General features: G+C 59.3%; 1 protein-coding gene across 1 annotated transcript in view; it reads right to left on the bottom strand.

Annotated features, from left to right (window-relative positions):
* The window catches only part of SORCS2 (sortilin related VPS10 domain containing receptor 2), a 527745-nt gene extending 513223 nt beyond the window's left edge, over positions 1 to 14522 (bottom strand). Inside the window, 1 exon segment of the mRNA XM_058304358.1 lies at positions 14040 to 14522. Within this exon segment, the coding sequence (XP_058160341.1) occupies positions 14040 to 14522 (483 nt within the window).
* Positions 14523 to 16536: the final 2014 nt, after the last annotated feature.

Below are 16536 nucleotides of genomic sequence, written 5' to 3'. Positions count from 1 at the left end.
TGTCACCCCTTCTGCCTGGCAGAGGGTGCACCCAATAACTTGCTATCAAAGGAACAAATCAACCCCTCAAAAATCACCTCACAGAAATGCCTCCTGGGACAAATACAAAAGTGGGGCTAGCACTCTCTAAGCCAAACTCAGAATGTAAATGCATTACCCTCACCCCAGCATGGAACATGACTCCCAGGGATGAGCCTCCCTGGTGCCGAGGGATTACTACCCTTCGCCAGCTGGTGATGCAACTAGAAAAAGACCTTGAATAAAAGGGGGAAATGGTAAAGACAAATGAGTTTATATGACTAAGAAGCTTCAAAATGAGTTGGGAAGTTATCAGAGGGGTTGTACTTATGCACGTCTCAGCAGGATCCCAGAGACAGCCAAAGTAGATACAACCCCAGGCACTGGTGCTCCTGAGGGCTATGGAGACACAGAGGTTCTACAGTCATAGCAGATGACTCCAGAGTTCAGTGCCTTGCCAGTGGGCCTTACTTTGGAATTTGTACTTCCAAGTGTGATGGAGCTGGACTCAGATGTGACCTTTCTACCCATCCCTCTTCTGTCACTTTTACTGAACCTGTGGTTGGCACTGGGGTTTGTGTATGCTCAGGAGACTTGAATCTCTGGACTGGCCATGTGCCAGCTGGGTCCTGAGCCTCAGCAGAGTTGCAACACCTATTCTCCAGTTTGTTGGACTTACCCAGGTCAGCTCACAAGGAGGTGAAGATGGTCAACTACCACATCAGGGAACCAAGAGTGCCTACAACTGCAAGCAGGATAATTGCATCCATCAGCCATGTGGGATCTAAGTCCCCTCTTGATTTAGAGGTGCAGTGTACATCACCATCCCAGGATCCACAGGATAGAGGAATAAAACATGGATTAGGGTAGACTTACCAGTATTCTACTATAGAACTACTGTGACTCTAGCAATGGAAGAAATCGTATAATTGATGTGGAGACAGTGCCCACAGAAGTTGCTGAGGGCAGGGAGAGAGAAGAAGAGGTGTGAAGTGGGGGCATTTCGGGACTTGGAGTTGTCCTGAATGATATCGCAGGGACAGATGCAGGACATTGTATTTCCTGCCATAACCCACTGAATGGACTAGGGGAGAGTGTCAACTACAATGTAAACCACTATCCATGTGGTGCAGCAGTGCTCCAAAATGTATTCACCAAATGCATGAACGTGCCACGTAATGAAAGAGGTTGTTGATATGGGAGAGGTGGAGTGGGGTAGGGTGGGGAGTAAGGTATATGGGAACCACTTATATTTTTTGTGCTCTATGCACCTTTAAAAGAAAAAGACAAATAAAAATTTTAAAAGTTAAAAAAAAAAAAAAAGTGGGGCCAAGTACCAAAAACGCATTCGCAAGGGGAAGAGAAAGGGTCAGAAACCAGGCCCGCCCCCTTCTGCTAAGGCCCCGCCCTCACAGCCACCCACGGGCTTCTCAGTGGGCCCTCCAGAAGCCGCCTGGAGACCCTCGACAGCAGGGCCCCTCTGGGTGGCGGGACTCTGCCGTGGGCTGGGCAGCTGGGCAGTCCGCTTCCCTCCCCGACGTGCCAGGGGACAGCCCCCAGCCACATCCCTCCCCGGGTCAGAGGTCGAGATGGCTGGCTCTAGGCTCCACGAGGTCTCTCGGCTCTCCACGGGGGTGGGGGTGGGGGGCTGGAGAGGGCGGGGTGCCCGTGCCCAGGGCTCATCTTCGTCTTTCTGCTGCCGGGGTGGGCACTGACGTGCAGCATACTCCCAGCCCGGCGCAGGAGCAGCTGCGGGAGGTGGGAGCATGGGAGAAGTGCGCCCCAAGCCCCCTTCCCACCACCAGACAAGCCCCAGAGGTCCCCCGGGGCCCCAGCCCAGGCCTCTGGGCAGCCTCGGGTGAGACGACGGAAAGTTCTGACTTATCTTAAGAGGTGAACATTCCAGACCATAATTTGTATCAGAAAACTTGTGAAAAACCAGATGTCAACGAGAAATCCTTTCCTTGAAAAGCAGACTTGCGGAGCTGAACAACGCATCAGGAAATACTGTCGGGTTTTGTTTTATTTTAGTAAACGCTTCACACAACGGGAATAAAATGTCACGACAGTCAGTTCCCCTGGAGAAAGAGGACAAAAGCCTGTGCAGCCTGCCCTGGGCCTGGAGACGCTGCCTCAGTGGGTCTCGTCTCGGGCCACTGGGACCGACATGGGCTGAGCTTCTCCTCGGGCCCAGGAGCTCCGGGCCCCCTCGCTGACCTGATCCTCCCCTCAGTTGGAGGTGAAGGTCCCGTCGGCCCCTACGAATGTGGAAACTGAGGCCTGGGCACTGCGGAGCGGCTCCGGCTCGGAGCTCGGTGTAGCAGCCACGGAGTCCCGCCCCCTCGGGGCGGTGGACGCCACGCTGCCCGCACGTCAGCCGGGCCCTGGCCAGATGTGGCGGGGGATCCCAGAGCAAGCCACAGGGGACCACCCCAGCAGGCATGGGGGACCTGGTGCAGGAGACGCCAGCAGTCAGGCCACAGCCTCCAAAACTGGCACCCTTTCCACCTTTTTCAAGGTCACAGGTTGAGCTGACTTTGAAGAAAAGACGTTCACGGAAGTGGAATGGCGGTCAGCGCCCGAGACGTGGACAAAGGCTGTCTTCAGGCACCCTGTCCCCCCAGCACACCCGAGATGTCAGAACCTGGCTACTCCTCTAGGAATGAAGTAGAAGGATGGACAGATGGCGCGATGGACGGATGGACGGGCAGGAGGAAGGATGGGAGGGAGGGAGGGAGGGAAAATGAATCAACTAGTGACTCTCAGCAGGGCCGTCATTGGAAAGCCTAATTTCCCCAGAGTTTCTCTGGAACTGTCCCCCCGGGGAAAAGCTCCCCCGTACTTAAACCCACCCCACAGTTATCTTCTTGATTGAAAAGCTGAGCAAAACCAGCTCTTGGGTTTCTGTTTTTTTCTCGTGTTTTGTGAGGCGAGGCTGGGATGGGAGCTGCTGTTTAAACACCCCGACTTCACTCTGGAATTGGTGTTCTCTCACTTCCAAGCACCCCGGCTCCCAGCTGACCCTCCACTGGGCGGTGGGGGGCGCTGGGCTGGGCTGCACAGAGCTTCCAGCCTGCTCCCCGACGCTGACCAGTGGGAACGTACCACTTGGGCAATCCAGCAGCTCCCCTCTGCAGAGAGGGCAGCACAGCAGGATGAGCCAGTGCTGTCAAGAGCTTCGGGGGGCACACACGGAGTGGCAGCTGGGCAGGGGTCCCAGCCTTGCTGCTCACCAGCCGTGTGGCCCACAGCGAGACCCTGGCCCCCGCGGGGTCTCCCCCAGATTCCGCAGCAGGGAATAGAGCGGGCTGGGGCTCTGGGTTCTAACGATGCTTCGGGATCAACAATCACCTTTATCGCATTCATTCGGTAAGTCACCAAATGTTCACCAAGCACCAGGTGACAGCGTGATCAAGAAACCCCCGCCCGCCTGGAGTCCACTCCTCAGGGGCCTGTGGGAGAGCAGGGAGGAGCTGGCGCCGGGAGCAGGGGATGGGGCGCAGGGCGCAGGGAGACAAAGCACTCCCACGGGGTCGGCTGTGCGCCCCCCCGTCCCTCGAACGGCATTCCACCTGGCACAGGCTCGCCAGGGCCTGGGCGCGGCACTTGGATGGGAGAGCAGGGACCGCGTTGTTTTCTAGGCATCACTTCCATTACAAAGGAGGCGACACGTCTCCGTCGCATCCCCCGCACCCAGGGCTGTGTCACCAAGAGAAACCTCAGGCGTTTCCATGTCACTGCACTTGTTCCTGGACTCAAAGGGCCGTTTATGCTGCTGGCAACCTCAAAACTGTGGTAGCTGCTACACTTGCCACCAGCTCTCATCGATGTGTTACTGAAGAAGGTAGTTCTAATATTTTGGTAATTTGATTGCCATAAAATTGGTTTCCTTACAGTCCTATGTATATTATTTTATGCTAATTACTTAAAAACCTCATTCTGGGGAAGTTCCATGGGCTTCTCCGGGGCGGGGAGGCGGGGAGCCTTCCCTGGAGCCGGGAAACCTCTGAGCGTACGCAGTGGAGTTGTCACGGAGCCACACACCCCGCCAGGCACGCAGCAGCCACACCAGCTCCTGTCTGAGGACCAGTCGCCGCTGTGGGAATCAAAATAAGCCCCCAGAAGCCGTGCTCCACAGTCAAGGCGCAAATCTGAAAACAAACTTGGATGGAGTTAAACACTATTGATAAGAAATATTAACCGAGAAAAACATAGGGCTTTTTTATTGAGTGCTGTATTTTTACAGAGCAGAAATTGACTTACTGAACTGGTCAACGAGATAGTCAATCAGAGAAAGTGCCTACCAGTGGGGGAGGAAGTGGAGTGTGCGCAAACTTGAAAGGCAAACCACCACACCAGGGAAGCGAGAGTGCCGACCGCTGCGAGCAGGAGAATCGCATCCAGCAGCCATGTGGGATCTAAGCCCCCTCTCGATACAGAGGTGGAGTGGACAGCACCATCCCAGGGCCCACAGGATGAAGGAATAAAATATGGATTAGAGTGGACTTACTGGTATTCTGCAATAGAACTACTGTGACTAGTAATGAAAGAAACTGTAGCACTGATGTGGAGAAAGTGAACACCGTAGCTGCAGAGGGTGGGAGTGGGAAGAAGAGATGTGATGTGGGGCTTTTTCAGGACTTGGAGTTGTCCTGGGTGGTGCTGCAGGGACAGTTACTGGACATTGTATGTCCTGCCATGGCCCACTGGGTGGACTGGGGGAGAGTGTAAACTACGATGGAACGTGGAAAAGTGTGGGCTATGGTGTGGAACAGGGGACATGGGGTGCAGCGATGCCCGGAGATGTACTCACCAGACGCAATGGATGTGACACGATGATAGGGGAGAGTGTTACTAGGGGGGGAGTGGTGGGGTGGGGGCGGTGGGGGCAAATGGGGACCTCATATTTTTTTTAATGTAATATCTTTTTAAAAAATGAATAAATTGAGTACAATTTGGGGGAAAAAAAACACAATGTAAACCACTATCCATGGGGTGCAGCAGTGCTCCAAAATGTATTCACCAAATGCAATGAATGTGCCACAGTGATGAAAGAGGTTGTTGATGTGGGAGGAGTGGAGGGGGTATATGGGAACCTCTTATGTTTTTTATTGTAATGTTTTATGCGATCTATTTATCTTCAAAAACAAAAGACAATTTTAAAAAATAATTCAAAAAAAAAGAGGAGCACTTTTTTTAAATTTATTTATTTTTAATGTTACATTTAAAAAAATATGAGATCCCCATATACCCCCCACCCCCTCACCCCACTCCTCCCATAACCACAACCTCCTCCATCATCATGAAACATTCATTGCACTTGGTGAATACATCTCTGAGCACTGCTGCACCTCATGGTCAGTGGTCCACATTACAGTTTACCCTCTCCCCCAGTCCACCCAGTGGGCCATGGAAGGACATGCAATGTCCAGCATCTGTCCCTGCAGCACCACCCAGGACACCTCCAAGTCCTGAAAATGCCCCCACGCACATCTCTTCTTCCCATTCCCACCCTCAGTACTACCATGGCCTCTTTCTCCATCTCAGTGTTACATTTACTTCCACTACTAATCACATTAGTTCCAGAATAGAGTATCAGCAAGTCCACTCTAATCCATACTCTATTCCTCCATTCTGTGGACCCTGGGATGGCTATGTCCACTCCACCCCTCTATTGAGAGGGTATCTCGACTCCACTTGGACGGTGGATACAATCCTCCTGCTTACAGCTGTAGGCACTCTTGGCTCCCTGGTGTGGTGGTTGACCTTCTTCACCTCCCTGTTAGCTGACTGGGGTAAGTCCAATAAATTGGAGGGTAGGAGTTGCAAGTCTGTTGAGGCTCAGGGCCTGGCTATCACATGGTCAGTCCAGAGAGTCAGGTCCCCCAAGTATACACTAAACCCCAGCACCAACCACAGACCCGTTAAAAGTAACAGGAGAGGCTTGTGGACAACGATCGCATCTGAGTCCAGCTCCATCACACAGAAACACAAACTCCAAAGTAGGGCCAACTGCCATGGCACTGAACTCCATCTGCCTTGACCACAGAGCCTGTGGGTCTCTGTAGCCCTCAGAAGAACCAATACCTGGGGTTGTATCTACTTTAGCTGTAAGAGGAGCATCTTCCAGGCCTATGTCCAGGACTGAACGAGGCAGGGGCTGGGAGGTGTTCGGCACAGCGGCTGGCACACAAATGGGGCTATCACTATTAACTTTATCACCACTAATCAGGAGCACGACTGCGTGGACAATGTAAACATATTACTGGGAGATCATATGACATCAGCAGAGGAAGCCGCGCGGCGATCCCGGCTGACAAGCAGCCCTGTCCCTGACGGAGGCCCCCGGGGCCTGGCCTGAGAGATGGCATCTCTACGGCTGACGCTTCGGAAACATGCACGGCACGGAAACCTCGTCAAGGACGCTGTCTGAATTAAAACTGATCTGAATAGAAGCAGCCACCCTCTGCCCGGCTCTTTCGAACTTCCTTTATCTCTGAGCATCAAGAAATGGCTCCCCGCACGAGATGTCCCCTTAGAGTCCAGGCGAGCTCAGCATTGCAGGGGATGGCCTGCTTTTGCAAGAAAATTACTAGGGAAGGACAGCACTGTTATTTTAAGATCTGCGTGCTGGCTAATTAAATGATTGCAATTTTCTGGGCAAATACAGGAACTGACTGATACAGAGATGCAAAATGAGAAGGAACTTTTCTACTCCAAAGACCATCGGGGTTTGAATTTTTTTTTCTTCCCATTCTCCAGCGAGAGCTCCCACTCGAGTCTCCCTATTAAATGTTTAAAACTACAAATTGAGCTTCCTCGGAATACAGATGAGCACGTCTGCGCTCTGTGAAGTGTCCGCGAATCACGGGGCTTACCGGGAAAGTCTGTTGCTTCCCTCCACGGACGCCCGCTCGGGCTGAGGCTGAGAACGCGTGGCCTGAGCCTCCCCCCGCAGCCTCGTGGGAGCCTGAGGGGGGCGGAGGGTAGGCCGGGGCACCTCGGTGGACCCGAAAGCACTAGGGGCACCGGCTTCGAGGGGCCCAGGACCCAAGCTCACACCCAGGCCAAGGCTTTCAGAGAGTACCCGGCTGAGCTGGGGTGTGAGCAGCCCCAGAAGGTGCGCCTTCGCCCCCAGCCCCTGGACAGAGGCCTGGCCCACCTGGCGGTGAAAGCGGGGGCTCCCCTGCTCCGGCCAGTGGGGGGAAGAGGCTGCAGCCCCGGCCAGGCCCCTGGGCTATCTGCTCCCCCTAAAGCGTCCCCCCAAACTCAGGACTTAGGAGGGCAGCTGAAATGGGGCGTCTGTAAGAACTATAAATCACTCATCCCTTTGGAGCCTGAGAAAGGAAGACAAGGAGGCCAAACAGAAGGCAATTTACAAGTTCCACGCACAGTTTCTGGCGAAACCAGAAGAGGCTCGGAGGCCCGCGGTCGCCCCGGCTTATTTTCCCATCACTCCAACCCTGTGCACCCTGGGGAAATCCTGGCCAGCCTTAGCCTGACTCTGAAAATAACAATAATAATAAAATAACAGCAGCCCTGACAAAGGGCGAGCGCCGGGCGGCATTCGAATCTGCAGGGGCGGGCCGAAGACGGAGGCTAATTTACGAGCTCTTTAAAATGCTCTGGAGACCACCCCGCTGCAACCACAGATTAAGGAGCCACTTTAGCAAAGTAAAAGTGGATTTGCAAAACGTGTTCAGGAACTTTACAAGCAGGGCCGGCGGGGGGCCTTTTAGTGTCCTTCAGGGACTGAGGCTCCCCTTTCCCTGTCCCTGAGCGTGCTCCCTCGGCCTCGTCCTCAGCTCAGCTGACCATCGCCTCCTCCAGGAAGCCTTCCCTGATTTTCCCGACCGAGTCAACCCCCCACCCCCACCCATGCAGCATCACATGGCCGGGGACATGCACCACGCAGTCCTATGACACATCCCTGTCCCAACGGAACGTGCCAGGAGAGAAGGGAGCGCGTCCGGCTTAGCGCGCCATCGTACTCCCAGCACCTAGCAGTGCCAGGCTCAGAGTTAGGTGCTCAGTAATATTCGCTGAGTCCAACACCTCTGACGAGCCAGGTCTTGAGCCAGCTAGTCGCTGAGAGCTGTGAGGGATGCAAACGGCGATGAGCGGGGCAGGCCCCCACCCACGGAGCGCCACGCCCCAGCGCTGGCCTCACTGCGCCCTCTCCCCCACGCCACGCCTTAGTGCACTACCATCGCCGTTTCACAGACCAGGACTCAGCTCGACCGGCAGGTAAGGGATGAGAGCGGTCGTGCCCGAGGCTGAGGTCTGCCCTCAACGCCTTCCATCTCGAGACCTGCCTTCCCTAATTAGGATGTAAAGTGGGAGGTCCCACGACAGTTCCTTCCAAGGCCTCTTCCAGTCCATTCCCAGTTTCTGTTTATATAAATAAAACGTAAGTTAACAAACGATTACTGAAAAATACACAATGCCGGTGCTGATTGGGATCTTAGAGGCTCTCTGGTCTGGCCACACATTTTACAGATGGGTAAACTGAGGCCCAGGGACACACTGGCACACGAGTCGTGAGTGTCCAGACAGACGAAAGGGAGCTGGGCAGTTCCTGCAGGAGGCATCGGCAGGTCAGCTTCTGGCTAAGCCTGGAGGACAGAGAAGGCCCTCCGTCCCCTGGAGGGGAGGGAAGGAGGGCGGGTGTTTTGGGGGGGTCAGGGGCCAAGGGGTGCAGCGGGGAGAGAGACGGCGCCATGGGCCTCACCAGCCACGAAGCAGGGAGTCGGGAGGCCCACTGTGCCCGGTCTCAACCCCAGGAGCGCGGCATCCCCGGGCTGGCCGCTGGTGGCCCAGCCTCCCACCCAAAGCTGCAGGCCCCCGCGGCGGACACTCTGGGAGGCACACGTTCCAGGACCGGGTGGGCACGACCTCCACACCGGGGTCTGTCAAACAGCCGGCAGACTTCAACCCGCGCCCTCGAGCCACCAAGCGCTCCTCCGAGAGTGGACGGGGTGCAATCCCCAAGTCACAACTGTCAGATGCAAATCTACAAATTAGCCTCTTCGCTGGGATTCGGGTCCATTCTTTCCAGAGTCTGAAGTGCTTCAGGAGGAGAAGTTTCCATGACCGTGCCTGCGCCGGAGCTGACCACGGGCCGGCAAACCCAGCACCGCCCAGGGAAGAGAGCGGCCTGCCGAGCAGGGCAACACAATCTTCCCATCCTCTTCTAGAAACCTCTCTCAGACCCCCTCTCTCTGCCCGGGGACCCCCCGGCACAGGCCTCCCCACAGAGCCCTGTCCAGTGGTCCCACCTCTGCAGCCCCTCGCCCACTCCCTCCACGCCACCTTCCCAGAACCCGGGCCAAGTCCAGCCCTCCTGGCTCTTGCCCCCACCAGGCACCCGGCTACATGCGCCACGTGGATCGTTTCATTTAAACTTCACAACCACCCTAGGAAATGTCACTTTCCCCACTTGCAAGACGCAGCTACAGAGGCGCTGAGAGTTCCAATTTGCGCGTGATGCCAGAGCTGGCATGGACGGGGCCGGGCTCCACGCCCAGGTGAGCCGGCCCCCAGGCTGAGCGGCACTGACCAGCACCCCGCAAGGCCGCAGGGGGTTCTTCAGCCTCACTCTGGGGTCCGCTGGTGCTGCCTGCAGCCTGGTTTTTTCCAAACGTATTTCCCTCACCTGCCTCCATGCACTAAGCTTCCACTGTCCTTCAACAGGACCCCTGCACGCCTTCAACTGCCACCGCCCAGCCGTGCTCCAGCTGTCCCTCCCACCGGCCTGCCGGCCCCACCTCCGGCACACTCTCCTACTCATGCGTGAGGCCCGGCGCCCAAGCCCACCAGTGGGCTGCAGTGCAGCACCTTCAAAATCCGTGTCCTCCCAGGACCTCAGTTGGTGCGCTTATTCGGAAAGAGGGTCGTTGCGGCGGTCACTAGCTAAGACAGGCTCCTCCTGGAGCAGGCTGCGTCCCACCCACCCCAACATGACTGGTGTCCGCAGAGCGGAAGAGACAAACAGACACCCAGACATACAGGGAAGAAGGCCACGGGACAGCGGAGCCAGGCGGGAGCAAAGCTGCCCAAGCCAAGGAACCCCCCGCCAAAGCTGAAGGACCAGGAAGGGGGCAGCCTCCAGCGCTGTGCCAGAAGACATTTCTGTCATTTGAGCCCACCTAGTATGATCACATGTTGCAGCAGCCCCAGGAAACTTAGACAGACACCTCCTCCATGCAGCCTACTCTGATTCCCTGCTGGGGAAGAGCACTGCTCCCCACCTGGCACTGCACTCCCATATCCTTGCTCTCCCCTTCCATTTCTCCTCTCCCCTGCTGTAGTATTCTGGCTCCACTGAGCTAAGGTCTGGAGATGCAAAGCTGACTGAGACCCCTTCCCTGATGCCAAGGAGTGAGCCAGCCAGCAGCCGGCATGATCCGATGGGCACGGAAGTAGCAGGGGGGTCGCAGGGCTCTCCTGGGAGAAACTTACGACGGCAGCCTGTGAGCGGGGCTTTTGGAGAAAGCAGCCACAGAAGCTCCACGCACGGGCGGGTAGGAAGCATGAGCGAAGACCGGGTTCCTCGAGAACTGGGGACCGGGAGTGGGTGTGAGCGGCTCGGATTTATCTCTGCCTACAAGTGTCCCCTCATCCCCAGCCCAGTGCACGCAGCGGGGAGAGCAAGAAGGAGAACGCCGCGGCGGCGTTGTCTGGCGAGCTGGGGCCACGTTGGACGAGCGGCGTCTGATCACAGGCAGCGCGTGGTGAAGGCGCTCGTGTGTCAGATCTGAAGGTCAAGGACCGCGAGGGAAGAGCTCAGCACTTAAAACGAGCCCAGGGAGCTCACGATTGCCCCGACCCAGGCAAATCGGGATAAGGCTCCACACACCCCCCATCGGGGTCCAGGAAACCACGACCCCGGGGCGGGAGGGCGGGGAACAGTGTCCCGCCAGCATTTATCCACCTTCCACTAACACCTCCATTCTGCGGGCAGCTCGGGCGACGCACACACCCGGCGCCGTCCCCGCACCCATGGAAGGTCACGCCGGGGGTTCCAACGAAACGTCAGTGTCGCACATAACAATTTCTTTCTACTGCTCAACGCCAGATGGAGAGGCCGCATTTGAACTTCCAGGCAAGTCCCCTCTGGATCTCCACGGGAGCAGGAAGAAAGAGAGCCAGGCGGGGAGAAGCACACCTGTTCCCGGCTTGGCAGCCACAGGGGCCGGTCTCGGAACCAGCCTGCATCCAGCCAGGGCTTTCTTGGGGCTAGAAGCTCTAAAATACCATCGGAAAAAGCCCTCCCCTCTCCTCAATTGCTTTTTTTAAAAAATTCTGAAAAACACCTGACCAGGTAAAACGTACACTGTCTCTGCTCCTTCTGACCACCTCTGCCGAGGGGGATTTCTTGAGGCTTTGTAATTTTTTCCAAGACTCCTTTCAGCAAATCAGTCTCAACTTAGTTTCTTTCCAGTTTTTGCTTTCCAATAAAGGGCTTTCGACCAGCGGGAAACCAAGTGCCAAATCCTGGCTGCCACCCTCGGCCCCACGGCTGGAAGCTGAGAATGGAAAGAGCACAGCACATGTCTAGGGCACGTCGTGTGCAGAGAACACTCTGCTACGCCAGCATCTCGGGCCGAGAAAACAACAACAAATGGCGCTGCTTAGTTAGCTGTCAGGCACAGCTTTCACCCTTCTCACCCCACTGCCGGGTGAATCTCTGAAAGCCTCACCTTTCCCCACCCCGGAAGGATCCGCTTTCCCGGAGAGAACGCCCGTCTCTCCCTCCTTCCCATTACAGAGATGGGAGGTGGGGAGGGAAGCGGGGTGGGGAGGGGTGGGCGGAATGCCTGGTGGACATCCCAACACCTACCCCCCGCCGACCCCACAGACTCCAGGCCCCTCGACAACACTGAGGCAGGTCTGCCCCCCACTTCCAAACTCTCGGCCAAGGGCAGAGGCAGTGCCCCCACTGTCCACGTGACCCCCTGGCTGCTCCAGAGAAGGCGCATCCCTCCAAACTCCTTGGGTGCCTTAGGCTTGCTGCACCCCTACCCCTCCCATTCACATACAAGCAGACCCCACCCCAAGGGTGTTCCTCGCCCAAGGAGCCAAGCCGGGTGGGCTCCTGCACCAGCCCCCCAGCCCCTCCTCCCAGGCCTCCACGGCTTTGTGCTCAGAATGGGGGGCCCGCTCCGACCCCACCTCATGTCACTCTCTGTTCCCCTCTTTCGACTCCCCCCGTGAAGCTAAAAGGACAAAGGGACTGGAGTGGCTGCCAGGTAACCAAGCTCAGCAGGTGGAGGGGGGGGACACTTCTGGCTCCATGGGATTTGCCTTTAACGTTTATTTGACCCTCCAGGCGCTGGTTTCCGGGTTTCCGCCAGTCCCTGGGTGGCGGCTTACGGTAAACGCAAGGCGGGTTGTACCTGAGTATCGGGCAGCGAGGAAGTGGGCCCAGGGCCCGCTCCCGGCCCGGCCGACACCTGTGGTCTGGCCCCTTTTGAGATGCCAGCGGAAAAGGGGCCCCTGCTGGTTTCAGGGGAGGGCACCCCCAGTCAGCACCCTGACTGCCTCCTGCTCAGGAGCTGACCCCGCTCTCCTTGGGCTTCTGGTCTGACGAGATGATGGAAATGGCCAAAGACCAGAGACCTCTCGGTGTCCCACCCCTGGGCATTTGGCCCCCAGACTCTGAGTCAATCAAGTTCATCAATCTTGCCATTACCCCAACCTATTCACCTGCCCACCTCTTCCCTTCTCCAGGTGTCCTCCCCCTGCCCCCCCCCCCCCCTTGCAGAATTGCTAAGTGCCAGAAGCAGTCCCCTGAGCTGGTTGGAGGGGGCTGGGTGACAGCCTAGGGTGTACCCCTTTGGGGCTACAGAGGCACCTGAACCCCAGCCCTGCACCGCCAGGGCACACTGAGAACCTAGCCTGGCCCCAGGACAGCCCCCTCAGAAGTTTGGGAAGCAGAGGCCACCGGGACAGGGTGGGGTGGGGGTCAGCCATTGGAGGACACCCAAGAGGAGAGACGGCGGGGAGGCCTGGGTTGCCATCTTCCCCGCCCCATACTGACGGCGGGGAGGGGTCTGAGCAGGAGGGAACCTGATGAGCCACCGCTGCTTTCTCCCTGGCCACCTCCTCTCTCAAATCTGCAAGTCTCGAGAGGACCCACCTAGGTGACTGGGAGTGACCATCAGGCAGGACGCAGGGAGGAGGGGGACTGAGGAAGCCCCGGGTGGGGGGCGGGGGATGAGGGCATCCCCACCCCCAGGGCCCTGCCACGGAAGGACCCAGTCCCCACAGGTCCAGAACAGATGTGGTCCTGAGGGAGGGGCTGGCCATCTTCCAGTTGAAACGACGCCAACTGGCCGGGAAGGCGAGGGAGGCCAGGGAACGGGTCACAGCGCCAGAGGGGCCCCGAGGGCAGAGTGGCTCCACCCCAGTGGGCAGGCAGGTCCCCACCATCCAGGCGCGACCCCGGTGGGACTCCAAGGCGCCGCGAGCCACGGGAGGGGGATCCGGGGAAAGGGATGACCCCAAGATCGAGGGTCCCAGATGAGATGCCGAGCTGGCCAGAAGGTCCCGGAGCCCGCCGGGGAGACAGGCGCGCGGTCCCGGGTAGACCAGAGTAGGGAGGCTCCGGGAGCCCAAAATCCCCGAAGCGCCGCTCAACCGACGGCGGGGAGTCTGGGGGCGCCCGAGGCGCAACACCGAGTTGGAGGCGATCCTCAAAGACCCGGAGGCGCCCCGAGGTGGCCAGGTCCCGAAGCCTCTGGGGACCTCCCCAGGTAACTGCAATCGGGAGGCCAGTGGGGGCGCCCCGGGAGTGGCTCAGGGTCCCGAAGTGTGTGGGGTAAGACGGAGGGCTCACACGTTTCGGGACGCATCCCCCAAGTAACGAGGGACGGGAGGCCAGCAGGGGCGCCGCGTCCCGAAGTCGCCGAGAGCGCCCGGGGAGGCGGCAGGCGGTCCGGAAATGGGGGTCTTGCGGCGCCGCGGGCGTCCCGAGAGGGTCCCGGGCCGGGGCCGCGGGGAGCGCGGAGGTCACTTACGCTGCTGTTCTCGCCCGTCCAGTGCACCATCGCCTGGTTGTGCGTCGCGTCCCCCTTGAGCACGAACGACGTGCTGATGAGCGAGACCTGCGCCCGCGAAGCCGCTCCGGCCCCGGGCGCCGCCCGCGCCCAGCGCCCCCCTCCCGCGGCGGGGTCGCCGTCCTCGCGGGGCGCCGGAGCGGGGCCGGGAGCGGGACCCGGGGCGCCGGGCTCCGCGCCGCGCGCCGCTCCGTCCCCGCCGCCGCCGCCGCCGGGCAGTGCGCGCCCCGCGGACGGGCCCCGCGGCGCCCGGGCGAGCCGCGCGCGGGGCCCCAGGCGCCCGGGCTCGGGGGAGCGCCCCGCCGCCCCGCCGGCGGCCAGGAGCAGCAGCAGCGGCAGCAGCCAGGGCGGCCGCGAGCGCCGAGGCGGCGGCGCCGCGGGGCGCGGGGCGCGGGCGGCGGGGCCGAGGCCCTTCGGGGCGCGCGGGGGCCCCCGGGGCGCCATGGTCGCCGAGGGGCGGCGGCGGCGGGGCGACGGAGACCGCGGCCGGGAGAGCGGGAGGCCGGCGGGCAGCGCCAGCGAGCGCGCGGAGAAAGGAGCGGGCGCGGGGAGGGAGCCGCGCGGGAGGAGGGGACTCGCCGCCGCCGCCGCCCGCGCAGCCGAGGGCGCGCACCGCCACCTGCCGGCCGCCCCGCGCCGCTCGGGCGCCCAGGGCGGGCGGGGGCCCGGGGTCCGAGGGCGCTCTCCCCTAGTTCCTGCCCCTGCGCTCCCCTCTCCCTGCCGCTGGCCCCTCCCTGCCTCCCTCCTTGCGGGGATCGCTGCGCCCCTCGGGGCCACGCGGCTGCAGGCAGTGGGGGCACAGGCCCTGACGACCCAGCCAGGTCCCCTCCCCGAGCCGGCCGAGTGGTGCAGCCAGACCCCACCCAGGAGGCACGTTTATAGGCAAATGACCTGGAGAGCCCGAGGCCCAGGGGGAGATGCCAGGCCTGAGCGGCCCCTGAAGAGGTGACAGTGGAGACAGGAAGTGGATGCAGTGTAGATGTGGGGGGGGGGGGGGCACAGAACTTTCTAGGCAGAGGGAAGTCCTCGTCCAGAAGCAGCTTCTCCCGCAGCCCGTCCTGGAGCAGTGGCTTCACCTCCCAATCCCGGGGTCCCCAAGGGGGCAGGCCCTGGCACACAAGGACGCCGGCCCTGTGGCTGGAGCGGGAGGGAGTCCCAGGCCCGGCCTTACAGGCTGCAGTGAAGAGTGTGGAAACAGAGGCTCAGGTCGGGGGCTCTCACCCAAGGCCACACAACAACTTCAGTTCCATTTCAGAGAAAAATACCTCACGGAGCGCCACCAGGGGCTTGACACCGACCTCGAGGCAAATGGCCAGGCCGGGGTCAGCGTGGGCTGCAGTCCCTGCTGGGTGCCGCGCTGTACCCCTGAGCCCCTGCTGCATTAGGCTCGGGGTCTCTGTCACTCCACGTACCTGACAACTATCTGCGAGAGTGAAACCAGTGGAGCAAAGTCTCAAACTCTTGGGACAGAGAATGGGGGTTCCCTCTGCTCGCTGGCGGGGCCCTCCACGGGCCCAGGGGAACTCAAGTCCAGGAACAAAGGCAGGAGGGAGCCGGGGCTCCCCGGGCGAGGAGGGCTGCGTGGGAAGCTCTCCTCCCTTGGAATGTGCCTCGCCCCCTCCCTGGTGCAAATCCCCAACCTGTCAGCTTCCAAATCCGGGCTCAGGCCCGGGTCGGAGGAGGGTGGAGGGGGCGGCAGCTGGGGAAACATCTGGCGCAGTGCAGGAAGCAGAGGAGGAGAGAACGGGGCCAGTGCAGGGCCGGGGCGGGCGGGACAGGGCCAAGCGGGGGGCCTGGAAAGAGGGTCACAGGCAGACAGATGCCGCAGACCGTGGGGGAGAGCACGGGACTGGGAGTAAGAGCCCGTCTCAGCTTAGACCCGGATTCGCCCAGTGGCCTGCTCGCCCCAAGTCGCCACTTCCCCAGCTGAAACCTGAAGGGGGCGGCCTGGGCCCCTGGATCGCTTCCAGTACCTGCTGGCTGTTTATATTTTTTATTTTTTCCTTCTTTATTTTTTTTTTTAATGTTACATTAAAAAAATACGAGGTCCCCATATACCCTCACCCACTCCTCCCACATCAACAACCTCTTTCATCATCGTGGCACTTTCGTTGCATTTGGTGAATACATTTTGGAGCACTGCTGCACCGCATGTGTAATGATTTACATTGGAGTTCACACTCTCCCCCAGTCCACCCAGTGGGCCATGGTAGAACGTACAATGTCCAGGATCTGTCCCTGCAGTACCACCCAGGACAACTCCAAGTCTGAAAATGCCCCCACATCATATCTCTTCTTCCCTCTCCCTACCCTCAGCAACTACCGTGGCCACTGTCTCCACACCAATGCTACAATTTCTTCCATTACTAGTCACAATAGTTCCATAGTAGAATATCAGTAAGTCCACTCTAATCCACACTCTATTCCTCCATCCTGTGGGCCCTGGGATGGTGATGTC

Source organism: Dasypus novemcinctus, chromosome 1, assembly GCF_030445035.2.
Source record: "Dasypus novemcinctus isolate mDasNov1 chromosome 1, mDasNov1.1.hap2, whole genome shotgun sequence".
Classification (NCBI taxonomy): domain Eukaryota; kingdom Metazoa; phylum Chordata; class Mammalia; order Cingulata; family Dasypodidae; genus Dasypus; species Dasypus novemcinctus.
Note: the sequence above shows the minus strand (reverse complement) of the source record. Positions and strands in the feature narration are given on the sequence as shown.